Source organism: Pteropus vampyrus, unplaced genomic scaffold (genome assembly GCF_000151845.1).
Source record: "Pteropus vampyrus isolate Shadow unplaced genomic scaffold, Pvam_2.0 Scaffold81, whole genome shotgun sequence".
NCBI classification, from domain to species: domain Eukaryota; kingdom Metazoa; phylum Chordata; class Mammalia; order Chiroptera; family Pteropodidae; genus Pteropus; species Pteropus vampyrus.
Genome location: NW_011888862.1, coordinates 5281842 through 5300544, shown reverse-complemented (window position 1 = coordinate 5300544; position 18703 = coordinate 5281842). Strand labels below are relative to the sequence as shown.

Here is an 18703-nt window from a genome sequence, read left to right as displayed (position 1 = left end):
AAGGGGACACATTTGCTCCTCATTGAGAACCACTGTTCTAGACCCTCGGGCTTGAAATCGAACTTATTTAACTCTTTCCCTCCTTCATACCCCCAGCTTGTAATCAGTTGTCAAGTCCTATAGATTCCATCTCTGGAAAGAAAGACGGTATTTGGGATTGCGTTCCCCTCCATATCACTCTAGATCCAGTACGTGGTGACTTTTAATGAAGACAGGGCTCTGTGCAATGCACGTGACACTAATTTGTTGGATAAACCACTCACTTATTGAATGCTAAGTATGTATAGGATACTCTAAAATCGGTAGCATGATTTTCTAGAACCGACTTTTTCAACCTGTATACTTTAGGCTCCAGATATCTTGGACTGCTTACTCTTCTTCTAACTTTCCTACTTCATTTTCCATCTTAGCCCTGTCACTATCCTCTGCTTGAAATTCCTTCTCTCTGTCCCTTTCTGTCTTTAACCTGTTCAGATACTTCAGGAATCGCAAGCACGGAGGAGAATTGAAGTTGGAAAAGGCTTCTTTTTTAAAAAAAGAAAAAATTCATTTATTTATTTTAATTAGTTTCAAGTATACAGCACATTGGTTAGACATCTATATAGTTCATAAAACGACCCCCCCAATTGCTCCCTCCCTCCCCTGGCCCTCCACCTAGCAATGTATTAATGCTAACTGCATTCCTTAGGAAAAGGCTTCTTTAAACGCAGTAGCATATTAACTGACCTTGAAAGATGGAAAGCAATGGACATTGTATGCTCAGTACATGCTTCTCACTAGACCTTTCGCCGGGGGCCCCACTTGCCTTATGGAACTTACAAAGCAGATGATATTATTCTCACCTTACAGAGGAGACTTGAGTGCAAAGAGTTTAAACTCACCCAGGGTCATCCAGCCTGTACCTGGTGGGGCTGGAGCCACATCAGGTCATTGCCTCCTTCTGCCACCACTCTCGTAGGATTTTACTGTTCCTTTGTTTTCACTGGATGTTCCATTTAGGATTAGCAAAACATGCTAAAGTTTTAAATTAAAATATGAGGATTCATTTTGTATAGTCTTCCTCATGGAAGTGCCCTTCATTTAGAATTTGTATAGTGTGGATCACTGGCATTGAAGTCTCTTAAGTCTTTCTGGCGTGTGAGAGGGCAGAGAATTTCTTAAGCAGATTTTCCTATCTGTTTACTTGGTTCAGGTACTTATTCTCAGTTAATTCTCTTGGCTCTCATTATTGTCAGCAAATATTAGAAGCCTCTTTCATCACAAGGATTAAGATTCCCATTGACACTTTCAAATTTCGTGCGGGTTGGAAAGGAAATGAGAGCCACTGTAAAACCTTGCAATTTTTAAAAGCTGACTGCAAGGGAATTCATTTTCTTAAGGAAAATTCTGCAGGAGATTTGGACCTTAGCTACCCCTTAGAAGCATGTCCACCAGTCTCTACATTCCTAAAGGAATTCTAAAAGGAACAACAGAACTTGGGATTAGTACAATGTCAGAATTTGGTTCAAAGCAATTAAGAGCATTATTTAACAGATATTTCAGTGGTTACCAGAGGAGAGGGGAGGGGGGAGGAGGGAGGAGGGAAGGGGGAGTAGACAGGGGAAAAAAAAGAAAAAAAAGAAAAAGTTAAATCATATCTTCAATTTAAGTAATTAATTAATTTAAAAAAGATACTTCATTTGACTGATAGAATATCATCAAAATAAAAACTTTATAGCTTCTTTTATCATATTGGCACAGGGGATTTTTTTTTGGATAAAGTGATTTAGAGCAATGATCCATTCATTCAAATATTCTGTCCCTGGCCATGCCATGATCCATTGCTCAGCTTCTGTCTGTAGTGGTACAAAAACATAATTGTCCGCTTCTTTCAAAGACATCCCTAGATGCTGTGCTGTAAGAGTCATTGCATCTTAAATTTAAAGCTACATTGCTTAGTTTTTTTTCCAAGTGTGGGTGGTTTCTCTTCTACTTTTCTTGAGCAGACTCATTCCTGAGAGAAGTTGGCATTCCCATCACCTAGCTTTCATTCTTGAGCGTCCATCTAATTCAAGGAGGTTTCTTCCTAGATGTAATATAGAGCGGATTGGTACTTGTCTGTAGCCTGTTAGGAACCGGGCCGCACAGCAGGAGGTGAGCGGCAGGTGAGCAAGCAAAGCTTCATCTGTATTTGCAGCCGCTCCCCAGCTCCCCATCACTGCCTCAGCTCCACTTCAGATCATCAGGCCTTAGATTCTCATAGGAGCACCGGTCCCTGGGGCCAAAAATGTTGGAGACCACTGATGTAGAGGATTTCTGTCTGGATTTTTCTGGACTCAGAGCTTTGCAATAGAACTTGCTGCAATGATGGAATATTCTGCTCTGTTCAATATGGTAGTCACTAACCATTTGTAGCTACTGGGTACTTGAAACATGCTCAGTTAATTTGAATGAATTTAAATAGACACATGTGGCTAGGGGCTACAATTTTGTAGAGCAAAGCTTTAGACGAAAACCTTAGAAGAGTGGACACTTCCAGCTAATCATCATGTCCTCACTATTGTACAGTAGCTTTAGGTCTCTAGTATGAAGTGATGGGGATTTGTGATTTTGAATTGCATACTAAATTTTCAAATTGTTTGATAAAGCATCTCCTTGAAAACTTTAAAGTTATTTACTCCCCCATATAAAACGTATATTTTATCATCTTCGATTTGCTATATATAGCAATTTAAATGATTTTTAAAGTAGGGAATACAGCATACTGACCATGGTCTCTGTACTATAGTAATTATGGGATTAGAGAGCTGCCCAATCTCTAATTAGGAGTTGCTTCCAAACCTGGGAAAAAAACATAGTTTTTGAGAGTTCCAAAAGGGGGAGGAATTTTTAATCCTAGAAAATTTCTACCCAGATTTGGAAATGTTGCCTCTTTAATTCTTGCCATCAAGAAACAAGGGATTCCTGTTAAAAGTAGCTGGGAAAAGCTACTTTTCTCTTTTTATTACATCTAGTAGAACTTGAATTGCTCATATAGGGGCTTCTTAAACCCTCAGTATGAAAATAACTTAATTCTCCCCCCCCCAATAATATAAGTAATATTTGCTCATTGTAAAGGTTCACATGATATAGAAAAGTATAAGGAAGAAAATTTTTTTTAAAAAACCGTTGAACTCCTGCCAGCTTGAGCTATAACCACCCTTAACATATTGAAAGGCCATCCTTTTATCATTCAGAGACCCTTCGTCACAAGGGTTAAGTTGCCATAGGCTGAAATATGAGTTCAGTTTCGTGGTGCTAACTACGATTAATACCCAACTTAAAGTTGTGACTAGGAAAACATTTGTACTTGCTGCATTCCCAGAGGACCCTTACCATGGGAAAGGAGACCTTGTAGGAAGTGGACTGAAGCCATCTAAGAAAGAAAGACCTACAGTTAGCTGAAAGTGTGAGGGATGCCATGGAAATGGAGCCAACGTAAGTATGAAGGGCCTTCAAAACACAGGCAGATTTTAGGAAAGTAGACTTCATCTTGCCATTCAGAAATTTTTGCTTTGTTCACTCTGATACCTCCCACTAATAAAATGTTGGCTCTCTTATTAAGTGAGATGTGTTTTGCAAATTGAAATTTTGCTGTGAAGATCGATTGTGAAAGTAACTGGCTCTGATGATAAGTTAAATAATCATCTCACCGTTAAATGAGTGTCTGATTCAAAGATGAGACCTTCGAAGTATTTCTCGTGTTTGTTTCAATTGCATCATGGTTGTTCTCATTTCAGATCACCCTTATTTTGTTGGTGTCCAATTCCATCCTGAGTTTTCTTCTAGGCCGATGAAGCCTTCCCCTCCATACCTGGGGCTGTTACTTGCAGCAACTGGGAACCTGAATGCCTACCTGCAACAGGGATGCAAGCTGTCCTCCAGGTAACCAGCTTACTGCTCTTAGCGATGACCCAAGATGCGGTCGTGAGCATCTTAGGTTTCTCATAAAATTTAATAACATTGTAGGATTTTTTTTTTAAGTGAAGACTGACTTTTTTTCCTTCTTAACGATTGTGACTTTTGCTCTTAATAAAAATGATTTAATCACATATACACCAGTAATGCGTCAGTTGTCCAAATTATGCTAACGCTGGGCATTATTTTAGAAATTTTCGTCATTTCGATAAGTGAAAATAGGATTTCCTTTTGTGGACTCTTTGATTAATAAGTATATATAGATATTTTGTATGTTTACTGGCTCTTTGTTTTATGAATAGCGTGTTCATGTGCTTTGTCCTGTTTTTCCTTTTGCTAGCATATCTTTTTTCTTAATGGTCGATAAGGCCCTTAAAGGTCATGAATCATTTGTTAGGTTGCAAATATTTTTTCAGAGTGATTCCGTTTTCTCCTAAGTTGTCAGTGGTTTTTATTTTCCTTAAAGAGTTTTAAATAAGGACTTTAATAGTTTAAATAGTTCTTATTTACGTACAGTTTTAAATTTATGTAGTCAAATCTTTTACTTTCATGGATTCTGCCTTTAGTGTCATGTATAAAGTCTTTCTTTATCAAAAGGTTATATAAATAATAACCCATTTGTTTTCCACTAGCACTTTTATGCTTTCAGTTTTATACAGTAGTTTAAATCTGTAATCTATATGAACTTTATTTTTGGTATAGTGTGTGAGGTAGGGATCTCGCTCCCTCCCGCTGCCAATTGTTAGTAAGTTGAGTAATTTAGGTTTGTTTCAAGGTTTTCTGTTTTGGTCCATTGATGATTTCATCTCCTCTTTCGGAACCCTTATAACCATTTTCATTATCGTAGTGTTACTGTAAATCCAGCCTTTATCTACCCTACTCCTATTATTAACATTTTTTAAAAAGTTATTTCGCTGCTCTTCCAGATGAATTGTACAACGATTTTTAAAATCTGGCTTGAATAAAAAATCCTTTAAGGATTTTCATTAAATTTTTTTACATTTATATATTAGTTGGTTGAGAATTTGTGTTCTCATCCAAGAATATCTTATGTAATAACTTTAAAAGTGGAAGGAATTAGCCAGAATTATAGACTAGGTATGGGCTAGTACCATTATAACTGGTTATATGTTGTTTAGAAGATTACCATTGCCAACCCTCATCCTAGCAAACAACCCTGGCGAAACTGCAATTGCGAATTGCTGGGATCGGTGCATGGTGTGTATGCGTGTGCTTGTGTTATGCAAGCCTGCTTATTTGTGCCATTACCCGCTCGGGGAAGCTCACAGCTCCCTAGCATTTCTTTTAACTGGATGTTCATACGGGAACAGCTTTCTTATACTTTGCATGCCAGGCATCTTACTGAATTATAATCGCTCCTTGCACTCTTGAACCAGTGCACTGGTTTGCACGCTGTGCCCTGTGGAGCTGGAGTCTGCCTGCTGTGAGGAGCAGGCTCAGGGGCTCCAGGCTCTTCCCCGCTTCAGCCGAGCAGCTCCACTTTATCTGGCTCATGCAGCGGGGTTCTGCATAAGACTTCGTACAAAGGTGACATTCCTGTGTTCTGAGACTGCGTGGCTTACGCAGCAGATGGGAAATTCCAGTGGTTTCTCGTGTTGGATGTGTGCTGTGAGCCACTTTATTGTCTCCGTTATTTCAGGTGCTCACACGGGAAAGGAAGGTGACAGTGGAGCAAGTTAGATGGCTAAAAGAAATAACTCACAGTTACTACTTTGTGCGTAATTGTCTGGTTGTTCGCAAGCATCAACTAATATATGGATTGCCTGCTGATTCTTGCATGGGGGCTGGTGGTTTTAGAAAATAGCGACTGCTTGCTAGTGACTCCTGAGCAAGACACAGTATATCTCGGAGAGAAGAAAAGACCTCTTAACGAAACTCTGAGCTGGAATTATAACTGACCAGCAGGCTTCCACGGTTGTCAGAGAATTCCTGCGTATCAGCCACACACTGGTGCCTTCCTTAAGAGCTGCCAGCATCTTATTTATCTTTGTTTCCCTGGCTCCCTAGCACATGTGGGATTTTTATTGCCCATTAAAGTAATAAATGTACATAGCAGGGGAGGATGAGTATAGTCTAGTCTAGTCTTGACACCTTGCGGGAGTTTTCCAACTAACAATGGTGACCATGAATTAATCCAGTGACAGACACCAGGATTCCAGAGGAACCTTGTACTTCAACTCTACTCTGCCCAGCTTCGTGGCATTAGTGAGCATTGAAAAGCAAATGAGGACTTTGATATCCAGGCTCTAATGTGAGTTGATTTGGGACTGTATTTCTGTCAAAAAAGATTACTGTCTGTAATCAACCCTAAACAAATGTGACAAGGAATATGAACACTAGAATAATGACTTTCTTTCCAAGTAATTGGCTGATGATATTAACTTTGTGGCACTTGTGTAGCCAACATGTTTAAAGCCCAGAATGTAAAAATGCTTGGCTTCGAGCAAGTCCACCTGAGATATAACCTCTGCATTATGCCTCATGGAGAACATTGATCTTTTAGTGCCTGGGAAGTCGCAGTAAGAATATTATTTTGGGATCTAGAGCTGATGAGCTAAATTCTTAGCTACTCCACTATGTGTGGAATGACACCAGTTATAACGACCATTCCACCTGGTTTTAGACTTTAGTGCTCTGTTCAAGACACACAATACTTTTAGGATAGTATTTTTTAGGCTTTTATAAGCTACTCAAAAGTTATATGCAAAATCAAACTAAGAGTCTTATTTTTGAGAGTCCCCCAAGACCACCCAGATATTCGATGATTCACTAAAAGGAATCAGAATATTCTTGTATTCATGGCTAAAATGTATTACAGTGACAGAATAAGCATACAGTTGGGTCAGTAAGAGAAGAAAGTATAAGTGGAGAAATCTATTTGCAGGTTTCCTATGCTGTTTCTCTCTCTCCTGTGAGAGGTCACACAGATCTCATCTTCCCTCCAGCAGTGAAAATACAGCAATACGTATGTGATGTGTATGCCCAGATAGGCCCCTCTGAGACTCAGAGTTCAGGGTTTTTATTGGGGGCTGGTCACATAGGCTTTCTCTACCTAGCAACCAGTCAAATTCCAGACTCCCAGAAGGAAAGCAAATGTTTAGCATAAATCACATTGTTTGTACAGATAGCCCAGGCCCAGTGAAATGACTGTATTAGTTAATAATGGAGAAAACATTCTGAAAGCTAAGTTCCCAGGTTCCCCAACAAGCAGGCTTTTCTAGAGATAACAGCCTCAGGCCTGCCGTGTTAACTGTTTTGCACAAGTCTAATAAATGATTTTTAAAATAAATAAGTCCAATGGGAAATTATGGTTCATTAAATAAATCTTTGTAATTCTTTGCTATTATCTCTCCGTTGGTGTCTAAACATAATTTGTCCCATGTATAAAAGATAACCACATATTTGCATGGTCTTGGTAGCATGTAACGTAATAGAGTAAGACTGTTTCATGTAATTGTAAGAAAAAAAATTAGGAGACTTATACTAAATAGAACATACAAAGATGCTTGTTATTGTGAGTTCTTCAGTATCTAGAAACAAGTACATAATCTCTGTCCAGAATTCCATTTTAAGCAACCGGAAACAGAAGACAGATCGGAGTTTAAAGTTCATAGGTTGTTTTTCAGCATGTGTCTTTCCGGGGCTGCCCCACAAGGCTCTTACGCACAATCACTACACGCCATCACTACACACCAAGTTTAGAAACAACTTCCGGTTTTTAGGATGCTGGCACTTATCATGCCCATTTGTCGGGTCAGAGTAAAACTCTCTCGCTTAGATGGTACTCATTTTATGTCGAAAAACAAGGACTTAAGTGGGGTTCCTTCAGAAATGCGGCTCATTGGGGAAACATGTTTTTAAAGTATAGAATTGGAACCTTAGACATTTGAGTAGCATTTTATCCTAGATTTTAGGATCTTGGATCCCATGTCTCTACCAACCAGACACTCTGTCTTGTGCTGAGAAATCTTGTCTTTTGGTGGTGAATCAAGAGCCAGACTGGTGAAGAAACGACAGGAGGGAAGTCACTAGGTGATTCACTGTTTTTGCTTGATTATTTCAGATCAAACTCAAAAGTCGAAACTACTTGAGAGCCAGAGGGTCCTTAAAGGAAGCACATACTCAGATCCAATTCCATGTCCTGATCTCGTGTGTGCTCTTGGGATCTAAGTCCATTCTCTCCTTTGCGCTTAGCCTTCCCTCTCTACTTTTGTCTTTGAACCCTAGCAGCAGTCAGGGAGAGAAGACACTCATTTCCTTCATTCACCCTTGTCTCCGATCTCTTTGGTGACTATCTGGGTTTTTCTTTTACATGACATGCCGGCTTCCAGCCTGGGAAGGTTCTGTTTTCTGTAGACTTCTAGATGTAGCATTACAGAAAATTTGGAAAATAAAAAAGGACCCATATATACACCAGCCTAACACAGTGACTGCGCTGTGCTCATTTTTTAAATATTTTCTTCCAGTCATTATTCTATATCCATATTCTCTTTTAATGGTTGCAATCATAATAGTACGTGTATGTGTATATGTCTATTTTTTCTCCAACTCTTTTATTTTTAAAACCTTCAAACTTACTGAAAAGGTGAAAGAATAGTACAGTGAACACTTGTATACCTTTCACAGAGACTCATCCATTGTTGCTATTTTACAACATTCGCTTCTCTCTGCGTATAAACTTACTTCTGAACCACTTATATTAAGTTGCAAAACATTATTGCGCTTCATCCCTAAACACTTATCACACATTTCCTAAAATTAAAGACATTTTTTCACATAACTGCAATATCATTATCCCACTTAAGAAAATTAACAGTCAGTGGTATCACTTAATATCTAGTCCATATTTAAATTGCTCCATTTAGCCCCAAATGTCTTTTTAGCTTTTTGAAAAATAAAAAATGTAATCAGTGGTTCATTCAAAGTTCATTTGGTTATTGTAGGGGTGGAAGACACTGTCCTCCGCCCTCAAGATTCTTTCAGCTGGTCTGATAATTGAATCTGCATGAGACAGAGTCACGAGAGAAAATAACCAAATTTAATTATGTACATACCCCACATACATGAGAGTCAGAAACCCCACATCCACGAGAGGTTCAGGGACAGTAAGCAGAAATGAAGTACACAGGCATTGAGAGCTAAGGATGAGGTAAGGTGGCTTGTAGCTTCAGAGAGGAGGACGGTCATGGCAGGATAGTAAGAAGAGCATTTATTCAGTAATGAGAAGTTTGCCCTGCCCTACAGATAGGTCAGAAAAAGTTATTTCTGATGATAACTGTTATTATGGGCCAGGACCCTAATTTTGGGCCAGGACCCTAATTTAAATTCTTTAAGGGAGAGGTGAAGGTTTCTCATGAGCCTGCAGGGCCTGGGTTAACTTCAGCTCGAAAGTATCCACATACCACAGAGGCACATCTTGGGGTGACTCGTTCAAAACCCCTACATCGTTTCCTTTGTTCTTTTAAATCTAGATAGATCACTTTTTTTGAAAGTTTTTCTCAACATTGACTCCCCCTGCATTCTTTTTTGTTGTTGTTAATTTCACCCACCCACCCATCTCGCCTTTGGCAGCCATCTGCTTGTTCTCTGTATCAGTGGGTCTGTTTCTGTTTCGTTTTGTTTATTCACTCGTTGTTTTTAGATTCCACATATAAGTGAAATCATATGGTATTGGTCTTTGTCTGACTTATTTCACTCAGCACAATGCCCTTAAGGTCCATCCATGTTTTCACAAATGGCAAGATCTCCTTTTTTTTTTTTATTACTGACTATATTCCACTCTATTATATAACATTGACTTTTATAGCGTCCAGGCCAGTCGTCTTGTAGAAATGACCACAATCTGAATTCATCTGATCGGTTTCTCATGATTAGAATCAGATTAGACATTTTTGGAAGAATAGTTCACATTCTTTTGGAAGAATAATGCACATCAGGAGACACATAAAGCTCATAACATTCCTTTTTCTGTCCCTCTGTGGATGATACTAAGTGAATCGTCTGGTTAAGATAGTGACTGGATATCTCTTTTTAAAGGAATATTTTCTTCCATTTTGGTTTCTAAAATAACATCCGCTACTGAAATGAACTAGGGCTCCTGGAAGAAGTGGTTGATTCCAGGACTGGGTCAGGAAAAGTACAAGACGAGCCTGGAATGTATTGCTGGACTTAAAGGAAGAGCTAAAAAATAAATAAATAAAAACCAACGGGGAAGTTTTGTATAAAGCCAAAGCAGCCAGTTTGATAGGGCTCCTGCTGGCCTTATTTTGGACGATCTGAACATCAAAAGAATAATGACAGTATTGGATTATAACACATTACTTAGAAAATTCCATAATAATACTCAGAAAAAGTTTTTTTAAAAGGTCGGTTAAAAATGTGGAAGCAACTCCCAATGTAATAACTGAGTCAAATAAGGATCACCACTAGATGCCAAAACCATTCTGTGCATCAGTTTCTTTATAAAAAAAGGAATGGTAATAATACCGTCTTCACACAGGAGTAATGAAGATTAAGTTTTGTAGTAAATGTAAGGCACTTAGCACAATGCTTGGTCTATGGTAGAAAAGTAAATGGGAAGTAGGAAGTTAAGCAGGAAGTATTATTATTATTATTATTATGCTATTATTATTCATTTGACCTTAGTTCCAGTCTCCTTCATTGCTCGCCTACTGCAAAGCCTCCTACCTTGTCTCTGTGCCTCTAACTTGCCTCCTCTCAATCCATCTTCTGCCAGCAGAATGATCTTCCTACATTATCTCAGAGCTGGAAACTCTCAGTGGTGTCCCTTGACTACAGGCTAAAATGCACACAAATCCATACGAACAGCTTGCAGTCCCCTGATCTCCCCAGAGAGTTTTTAATGCCTTGGCCTCCGCTTGCACTGCTCTTGTAGCTCTTGATATACATTCCTGAAGTGCTTCGTGAGCGGGAGTACTGACCTGTATTCTGTTAGGGTGTGAGTTCACCCCAATTATTACTGACAGTGGGCCTGGGAGGAGGAAATGGCCCCTCCATTGATTATAGAGTGGTATTTCTCCCTCTAAGCCATACTCATTCTCCCTCGAGTGGCACTTTGCCTTTGACTAGGAGACTAAGACACTCTTCTCCCCCTGCATGAATCTGCTGTGCATTTTCCAGCACTATAGACTTGGAATCAGATTGCCTTGTTCGTTCATTCATTCATTCATTCATTTGTGTCATCGGGCTGCATGGTTGATGTTGCCAAGGGCCATTCTTGCAATATATGGTGCAAATATTTTATTTCTATGGGGACACTATGGAAAAGTGGAGCGGACGCTATGGATTTGGTTTCTGAGTTTGCCACTTCCTGAGTAATTTTTGCCATGTCCCCTCCTAAACCTCGGGATCTTCATCCTTTAGGGTTGCTGTGAAGAACAGTTGGGATGGCGCTTTGTAAAGCTGAAAGTGATATGGAAATTCTACTTTTCTCCCTTTGTTACATTTCAAGCAAAAGTGAACTGGAAAACAATGATTCTTTTTTGCTTTCTTTTAAAATAGTCCTTTTAAACATCTTTTAAAACAGCTCCCCACCCTCCACCCCCACTCCCGATTGTTTGACTCCGACGCCATACCTTGAGACTTTGTCTGGTAAAGTACCGCTAACAAACCACATTTGAGTACACTTTCCTTCGGGGATTAAGTATTGGTTAAAAGGTCCTCTTTATTGATTATGGGTCATTTCAGTGCTGATGATGCGGTGGCAGCTGGGAACAGAGTTAATAGTGATATAGACTACTGTGTTCTTTATGCCCTGCTGGGCTTGTATTCTGCCGTTTGCTATTCAATGCAAAACTCATTCAAAGCGTACTAAGTTTTTATTCCATTGCTCTTATATTTTATGGCTTCCAGGGGCTCTTTGAGAAGGAAGTAAGTACAGTAGTAACAGTGCTTTGGGGAAAACTGTGTGCATGGCAACCTGTTTTAAAATATGCTTTTTCCACATGAAATGGATGTTGATGTAGAGCATTGTAGGAACTCATGCATGCTGGGAATCCGAAGTATGCCATTAAAAACTTCTTAAATTCCAACCACCTCTTCCTGTCAATGGAGAAGAAATGGTTTAATGGCTGCCCCCAGGGTAGCATAAAAGGTAGGATATATGAGGCATTACTATATCCTTGCCCTGGCGCCTTGGCATATAGGTTTTCTTGTATTGGCAATTAGGGATCAGGAGTCTTTGCCAAACAAACTTGACTGTGACAAGCCTTTGTTTGTCAAAGAACCAAGCAGAGACTATTGCTGTCCAGTCTTGTAAGTCAAGCCAGGGTTGTAAGGATAGTGATTCCCATGCCTTGCTGCTGGTGATTTTGATTTTGTCTTGTAAGAAATAGTACAGTGAAAAACTTTTTTTAAAAGAATACTTCCATTATCTGAGGGGGGAGGGGCACATGCATGCATGAGAGAGATTTGCCATGATCTTACTTAACTGAAGATAACCAGACCTTTAAAAAAACCCCTTTTTTAGCGAGTGACGAAGAGGACCATTGCATGGTGATTATGGTTTGTTTTTAAAAATCGTTATCAATTTGCTTTAAAATCAGCACTATCCAACAGAACTTTCTACAATGATAGAAATATTTTATAAGCTGCGTCATCCAATATGACAGTCACCAGTCACATGTGGCTTTTGAGCACTTGAAGTATGGCTCAATGTGTTTGAGTGAGAAATGGAATTTTAAATTTTGATTTTAATTCATTTAAATATAGATAGCTACTGCGGCATGTGGCTACCATGCTGGACAGTACAGATTTAAAACTTCCCCCTCCTCAAATATAACAAGACACATGTGACTGGGTCTGTATTCTTTGGCATTTCGTAAAATTTAACATGAAAGACCCAAATATCTAATAACTCTCCCTACTAAGAAGTGTGTGTGTGTGTGTGTGTGTGTGTGTGTGTGTGTGTGTGTGTGTGTAGAAGACTGTTTGAAGACAGGTTAGTCTTAAGATAGAGCTGAGAGTTCTTAAACGAAGTGACAATATACTCAGATAAGTATATCTTAAGACTTCTTTACATTGTGTGAGAAAAAAAAAATGAACCCTTAAGTCGCACGTATCACAGAGTGGTACCCACATTTTATTGAATGTGCAGGAACCACTGCTGTTCCGTGTGTGGATGACGATCCGCATCTTCTAACAGTTGTTTTTTGTTGGCATATGAATGCCATAAAATCAGCAACTTTAGCAGCAGTGCCTCTTTTGATAATTCTGTTTTTGAGTGTCAAGGTTTATTTAATTGTCTCGCCCCCGACCTCCGACACATAGAAAAGAAAATTAGTGAACCCAGTCATTTGCCTTGGAGATGAGTTAACCCAAGCCAAGCCTCACTTTGTTAGACTCAGCCTGCGCCATTTTGATGTGTTGGCAGAATTTGGGGCAGACAGCCCATCAGACAGGAAATGAGAGCCATTAGGTTAAAAGCAGACCCACCCAGGTCCCCTTGCTAATGTGGGTAGGGATTTACTCTTGGTACAGGAAACAAGTCTGAAAATCATGCACTTGGCAGTTTTCATGACATCTTTATATTTCCATGACTTTTCGAGAGATACCATATTATGAATATGTATCCACCATTAATAGCGACAGCTTATATTTTTATATAATTTCCAAGAGCATCTTTATACAGTCTCTTTTGGCCCTCGTAACATTTTGTGAGGTTGTAGGTATTAATGCTACTATTTCTAGACTTTCAGGAGTCAAATGACCAGTATATAGGTACATGGCCAATAAATAGTACAACCAGGAGTGTGAGGGGGAAGCCATAGACCCACTCTGCTCTTCCCCAGGCTCAGAGGTGGAGAAGGAAGCAGGTATACAATATGAAGGCTGAAGAAATGGAGTTCCCTCCGCCATTTGGGCCTTCCCACTTGTGGTGTCAGGGGATATGCCCCAAGAGGCAACGCTAGCCCATTACAGTGAAGCTTAGACTCCCGCCTGTGGCCTCGATTAATTAGCACGATGGGGATTCTGGCCACACCTCGAATGAGCTGTGTGCCCAGTGAATCACTCGAACACCCCTGAACTTCATTTTTTTCTCAGATAGGGAGTGCAGTGCAATTTCCAAGTCCCCTTTGCTAGTTCTGTAACAGGAAATGTTTCATAGAACCAGGGAGGATTCTGCATTTGTGTAGTAGTGGGAGGTGTGTAGATAAGGACACATTCACTCTGAGGGCCAGTTTTCAAAAAACATTCTTTAGTTATTCCCGTATTTTCTTTAGTGGGAACTCTTTTGTAACAGTAGAAGAGATTTTCCTGAACTAAAATCTAACTGGGAGGTATCTTCTACTTGATTGCTTTTAAGGATATGTCGATTGATATGTTTATCTAACGTATCTTGTCTTTTCTGCCAATTCTCAATCTTCTTCTATCTCCTCTCTACACTCTAAGCCACCCCCCACCCCTGTCCTTTCCAGTATTTTGTCCAAAAGTCAGAGAGGAGAGTGAAGTTGTCTTTTATTATTCTGTTTATGTGTTTATTGATATGTGTTCAATATGTTTAGAGTAAATGTTTGTTTTCTAACCTGTCAGCATAGGGTTTCTCCAATTGTTCCCTCTCCTCCCTTACAAAAGAAAAGAAAAAAAGGTAGATTTTCATCTGTTATAGAATTCAGACTTCTGTTGCTACAAGTCAGCAAAAACTTGGCCAGCGGTAGGGATGGGTCAAGCATGAAGCGTAATTCCTGGCAATGTCATCTCCATAGGTCAGTAGAACTCTTGTGGAATTGATTAACCTGCTGACTTATGTGGAATCGAGCAGGAGGAACCCCAAACTGAGCACACAGCTTAGAGCAAATGTACAATAGCAGGGCTATCTCATGGAGAAGGTGCGTTTCTTAGGGACCCCAGCATGGCGACATCTATGTCAATAATCGATCATGTTTTGCGACTCAAGGTAGTTGGAGCATCCCGTAAAGTTTCTAATTTGAAAATAGCATCGTGGTAAAATTACCTCTCAAATCCTTGGACCTATGAGAATGTTTGTTAGATCGAGAAACTCATGCCGCTGATCCATAAATCATAGTGAAAATAGGAACTGAAGTGGATAGTATTCCAAGGGAAGTTTAGAGCATGTATTAATATTTTTTATGTGCACTACTGGCTGTTTCCTGGGTCTTGAGCCAGCATGCATGTCTTAATTCGAATGACCTGCAAGTTCACTGCCCCCGTGGAGTTCGCTGACTATGGACGACCAGCTCCTCCACGGTGGACTTATCTAGGGAGCTGCCATGGTCCTCTAATGCAGAGGCAAAACCCAACCCACCGCTGAACAAAAAGGAAAGCATTTGACTGACGCAAATCAAGCGAGGTGCAGCTAGTCTTGCTGTTCTCTGGTCCTTTCGTGTTGATAAAAGAAGCAGTTGTTGTCAGGATGGTGAGAAATGGGAAAACTCTGAGTGTCCAGGTATTATTTTATGCTATGTTATTGCTCTGGAGAACAAATTGAGATCAGCACAGGAATAGGACGGAGTGATGCTTTACCTCGGGTGGACTGCGATTTAGTATGACAAGAGTAGATGCGCAGAAAATGAATGGGTCCATCAGCCCAGGTTTTCCTTTTCAACTTAATTTGTTAACAATACCTCTAGTAGAGAGGAGACAATAGGTAAGAGGGTCAGGAGCGATCTGCTTTCAAGGCTTTCGCCGAAGTTTAGAAATGATTAGTGGTCTTCAGAAGATTACAGATGTAATCTAAATGGAAATGTTTTATGAATTTTTTGAATAAATTACTTCCAATTTAAGATGAAAGCAACTGATCAGTTCCTCTGACTAAAGGAGGAGAGTGTTGCGCATGGTCGGGCTGACATCTTCCTGTGGTGAGTAGAAAGTGACAATAGAACATCCTTTAGCGTTTATTGTCTCTGAGTGGGAGTTCATTATGGGAAGTGTTTAGGATTGTAAATAGGATAATTGTCTGGGTTTTTTTCTTAACACCTTGTTAAATTAGTTCCTTTTTTGATCTAGTGATAGATACAGTGATGCCAGTGATGACAGCTTTTCAGAGCCAAGGATAGCTGAGTTGGAAATAAGCTGAAGCTAAGACGCGACTCGAAATAAAAGGGACCGCCCGCGAGGGTAAGAAGGAATCTTCAAGTTCTTGTTCGTTTTACAGACAGGCTGTCTTGGTCTAGGAGGGAGCTCTGCTGGCCTCGTCTGCAGGATCCTGCTTCTATTTGACCAGCAAAGGTAGCCAGACTGACAGCCGACTGCGCCTTTGGGAAACGAATGCACCCCAGAAAGCTAGCAATTAGCAGTGAGCATGGGGAGAATGGACTGTGCTTGAGGCCGGAAATAAACGTATAAGCGCACCTGTAATTGTATACCTGGAAGCCGAAGTGGCGTTCTAATAGTTTAGGTCAAGGATCGGCAAAAGTTTCCCTGTAAAGGGCCAGATAGTCACTATTTTAGGTTTTGCGGGACATGCCATCTCTGTCACAACTATCCTGCTCTGCCATTTTAGAGGAAAAGCAGCCACAGACAATACATATAACTGAATGAGCATGGCTGCGTCCTAGTAAAAATACTCTGTTTATAAAACCGGTTTTCTGGCCCCTGGTCTAGGTCACTCATGGAAAAGCAGATTTATTTTATTTCTTTGTCCTGAGATGCCACAGACTGGCTTGGCTTCTGAGGGCAGCTTATTTCCCCCCCGCGGCTCTGTTAGGCTTTATCCATTCCTGCTCAGAGGCCGAGAGTGCCTGGGACAACCCTAGGGTGAAGGCAGGTGGATGAGCTGCCCCTTTTAGTGGGAAAATTTGTAAAGAGCTCATTGCTCCAATGTCAGCTCTCTGAATATTTAACTCAGAGGCCGAATATTCATGTTCACTGGGCAAAGTGTATCTGTATTTATTTAGGTTTGTGTCAAACATGGAGGCCTTTAGAGGCAAATCAAAATGATGTGAAGATTAGCCGGAGGTATTTTAAAGACGTATTCTTCAGGTTCTGATGTTGCTAATACTTGTTTTTTGTTTTTGTTTGTTTTGTTTTGTTTTGTTTTGTTTTAAGGCTCTGAAGCAATTGAAGCCAAGATGAAGGAACTAGCGGGAAAAATCATCACACTCATAAAGAATCACCCTGTTCTTCACCTAACGTGGGATGTACAGACTCAAAGGGAATCTCATAATATGTACTTTCATGAACCAGAACCGAAGGGGCACGTTCCTTTTTCCTCCAGAGGCGGCCTTTGGTTCTCGCAGATTTCTGTAGCCGATTAAACATTTCCCAACAATCTCATTGGGGAGGAAGTGTGTTCATGTTGTGTCTGGTGTATGGTGATGTCTAGACGGGGAGCAAAGATCCCAGTAACTGAGCCTTCGTTGTGCTGTATGGGGAGGGTGGCGGGGCACATGCGATAACTAATTTTAAGTCAAATATAAGTCATTCTGTTACCTGGAACTCAACCACAGAATTGAGTGGGGCCCAAGCTTATTTCAATTTCTCACCTTGTTTATTTCTAGTTAAAAGGAAATTTAAACAGGTCTGGGGGTGCCTCAGGCACAGAATTTAAGGGGGCATAAAAAAACTCAGGAATCAAGATCAGTTATATATATATTTTTTAATTGAGGTGAAATTCACATAACATAGAATGAACCATTTTAAAGTGATCAGTTCAGTGACATTAGGTACATCCACAGTGTTGTGCGACCCTACCTCTATCTACTTCCGAAACATTTGCAACCCTCCAAAGTAAATCCCCATACCCGTTCACAGTCACTCCCCTTTCCTACCTCCCAGCCCCTGGCAACTGCTAATCTCCTTTCTATTTTTATGATTTGCCTATTCTGCATATTTCATATAAGTGGAATCAGCAATGTGTGGCTTTTTGTGTCTGGCTTTTTTCATTTAGCATCTGATTTCGAGGGTCATTCTTGTTGTAGCATGTATCTGTACATCATTCCTTTTTATGGCTGAATAAAATTCCATTGTATGTATTTACCACAATTTGTTTATCTGTTCATCCGCTGACGAACATTTGGGTGGTTTCTACTTTTCCGCTGTTATGAATAGTGCTGTTATGAACGTTCATGTGCAAATATTTGTTTGAGTTCCTGTTTTTAATTCTTTTGGGTATATACCCAGGAGTGGAATTGCTGGGTTACAAGGTAATTCTGTTTATCTTTTTGAGGAAGCATCAGTAATATTTTCATGCAGTATTTTTTTAAAGATCAAAATTAATTTTAAAATTTCTCAATGAACAAAATTTTGAATTTAAAAATAAAGATGGGATCCAGCCCTGCATCCCACCTGCCTCCCCCAGTCCTGGCCCTGTTATACAACATTCTCGACCACTATGCTTCCTTATTCTCTCTGCTCACTTAGTTACTTACATTTGAGCTTTCTGCTACTAATTTAGATTTTTTAACTGCTCAGTTAATTTTTTGTGTTTGTTTTTGGCCTTTTAATTTTTTTCTCTTAATGCCATAAGGTGTTACAGCATTATTTTGTAAGAGCTACAGAAAATTTGCTTACCAAACACATGCAGAAATGAAATGAATAATTCTGGTAAACAAAAATATTGAAAGAGCTTTAGGGCCCCACTTGTGAAAATGGAGATCCCAACTTGGAGATCACAAGGGGTTCCAAGTGAAAAGCCCACAGGTAGGTTAAAAGCTAAAATAGTCTCACAGAGAAAGGGCCATAAGCACAGACGGCATACTTTAATATAACATGGATAGTCTGGCTTAAATAGAAGTTTTTAATTGTAACGATTATAATTTCTAAAGTC

The 18703-nt window shown here is 39.8% G+C and overlaps 1 protein-coding gene across 4 annotated transcripts in view; it reads left to right on the top strand.

Moving 5' to 3' along the window:
- The window catches only part of CTPS2 (CTP synthase 2), a 93057-nt gene extending 75138 nt beyond the window's left edge, over positions 1-17919 (top strand). For all 4 annotated transcript variants that reach the window (XM_023532310.1, XM_023532309.1, XM_023532312.1 and 1 more), the window contains 3 exons: positions 3759-3903; positions 15943-16053; positions 16984-17919. In XM_023532310.1, coding sequence (XP_023388078.1) covers positions 3759-3903; positions 15943-16012 — 215 coding nt within the window. In that variant the 3' untranslated portion in view covers positions 16013-16053; positions 16984-17919. The remainder of the gene's footprint in view (positions 1-3758; positions 3904-15942; positions 16054-16983) is intronic.
- Positions 17920-18703: the final 784 nt, after the last annotated feature.